Raw genomic sequence first — 2,251 nt, forward strand, 5'->3', positions numbered from 1 at the left:
TAAATACACATTATCTAAATACAAACGAGACCCCAATTAAAAAAGGAACGAACTTTAGTGGTAAGGAAGGGTGGTATGAAAGTTCCATTGTATCTCGTCAAACCTGGACGTACAGCTTCAAGTTTTGTGCTGCTTTTGCTTCACAGCTGGCATGGCGACACGCCCCGATTAAATTAACCCTAAAAATCGCCTGCCCCACGTATGTATATATATATAAACCCATATGGCTTGTGGTGAACACACGCATCTCAGTCATCGTTTACTTCTTCTCTCATCCTGTTCTTGATTGCAGATAGTTCGTGCTTAATTAGTTTCGTCTCTTGATTAGTAGTTTCTGATACAACAATGGGTCGCAGATCCTTCAGCAAGACATTAGCTTTACAGCAGCCATGTCTGGTTTTGTTGCCCATCATCATCACTGCACTGTGGACGATACTGGCGGCGCCGGCAGCAGCATCGCCGCTCAGGGTAGGGTTTTACAGAGCGAGCTGCCCCTCGGCAGAGCATATAGTGAGGAAGACTCTGAAGAAGGCGGTGTCGCAGGACCCTGGCATCGCTGCACCCCTCATTCGATTGCATTTTCATGACTGCTTCGTTAGGGTACTTGCCCCGCATATATATACCCTACGTACCTACCCTTTATTTCGCTACTTTGGATCTGGTTTACGTAAATTCTAACTTGTCGATCATGTCTATCTTCTATAAACCGCTTATAACGAATGTTTCTTCTTCCATGATGTGTGTACAATATTTTCAGGGCTGTGATGGGTCTGTGCTTCTGGATTCGACGCCGGGAAACCCGTCGGAGAAGGAAAATATGGCAAACAAAGGAAGCCTGACAGGCTTCGAAGTGATCGATGAAATCAAGGCCCAGCTCGAAGCTCGATGCCCCAGAACGGTCTCCTGCTCTGACATTCTAGCATTTGCTGCCAGGGACAGTGCCTTCATCGCCGGAGGAATCAACTACGCAGTGCCGGCAGGGCGCCGAGATGGCAGAGTTTCCATCAAAGACGAGCCTTCCGGCAACCTTCCTTCTTCTTTCTTCGATGCCAAACAGCTCCAAGAAAATTTTGCTAGAAAGGGCCTGTCCCTGGATGATATGGTGACCCTTTCGGGAGCCCATTCCATCGGAGACGCCCGCTGCTCTTCCTTCTCGAACCGCCTATACTCCTTCAATGCAACCCATCCACAGGACCCTTCAATGGATCCCAGCTTTGCAGCCGAGCTGAAGAAGAAGTGCCCTCCCCCACCGTCAAACAGTGGATCATCATCAGCCGCCCAACCCGAACCCACTGCACCACTGGACTCTATTTCACCAGACAGATTGGATAACAAGTACTACGTGGGATTGAAGATCCATAGAGGGCTGCTAACATCTGACCAGACGCTCTCAACAAGCCCTTCTACTGCTTGGATGGTGAAGAACAATGCGAGGAATGGCAAGGCATGGGCTAAGAAATTTGCAGCTGCAATGGTGAAGATGGGTTCCATTGATGTTCTCACTGGATCACATGAAGGTGAGATTCGGATGAACTGCAGGGTTGTCAACTAGCTAAGTTTCGATATATATATATATATATATATAGATTGTATGTGTGTGTGCCCAAATCAGTAATTTTGTCTAATTTTGGTTTTTATTTGGGATATGGGTAGTTGGTTGTCCCGAGATTATTTTGGTTTTAAGAGTGAATGAATTAATGATATCAATAAAGATTACGATAATAAAAGTTATTTGAACACTTGATTGTAACACTTTTATATATATATTAACACTCATATATTGATACATTATATATTTATATTAATATAAATAAAATATAATATATTTTTATATCATTGTTGGGGGCAAGGTGAACAAGGTTTAGATGCAACAAAGTAGCTTGTATGGTCTTTTGAGAGCACATGTTAAGTGGTTGAATCATGATAAGTTGAGATTTACACTAATAGATTAGGGTTGGATTTCTTATCTTGTGCAGTGAGATAAAATCTTCATCTATAATTTATTTTCTCTACTAAAATTGAGAACACGAGTAGTAAGGGATCACTCAAAAATGATAACCCAAAATATGGGTGTATTCCTAATATGCCTAATTTAATGGACAAAATGAAAATATCTACCATCCTTTTGCACAAATAGAAATAATTTGAAATTCAAACTTACTCTAAACACCCACGAGCGCTAATAGATAAAAGAAAAAGTAGATCTCAAACAAGATATATTTATTATATATTATTTTTAAATAAAATATTT

General features: G+C 41.7%; 1 protein-coding gene across 1 annotated transcript; it reads left to right on the forward strand.

Moving 5' to 3' along the window:
- The first annotated feature begins 248 nt into the window (after window positions 1–248).
- On the forward strand, window positions 249–1,737 carry LOC127810272 (peroxidase 5-like). Its single transcript, XM_052349651.1, has 2 exons — window positions 249–600; window positions 758–1,737. Exons 1-2 carry the CDS (start codon window positions 346–348, stop codon window positions 1,550–1,552), a joined length of 1,050 nt encoding a protein of 349 aa, XP_052205611.1. The 5' UTR covers window positions 249–345; the 3' UTR covers window positions 1,553–1,737.
- Window positions 1,738–2,251: the final 514 nt, after the last annotated feature.

The sequence above is a fragment of the Diospyros lotus genome, chromosome 9 (genome assembly GCF_014633365.1).
Source record: "Diospyros lotus cultivar Yz01 chromosome 9, ASM1463336v1, whole genome shotgun sequence".
NCBI classification, from domain to species: domain Eukaryota; kingdom Viridiplantae; phylum Streptophyta; class Magnoliopsida; order Ericales; family Ebenaceae; genus Diospyros; species Diospyros lotus.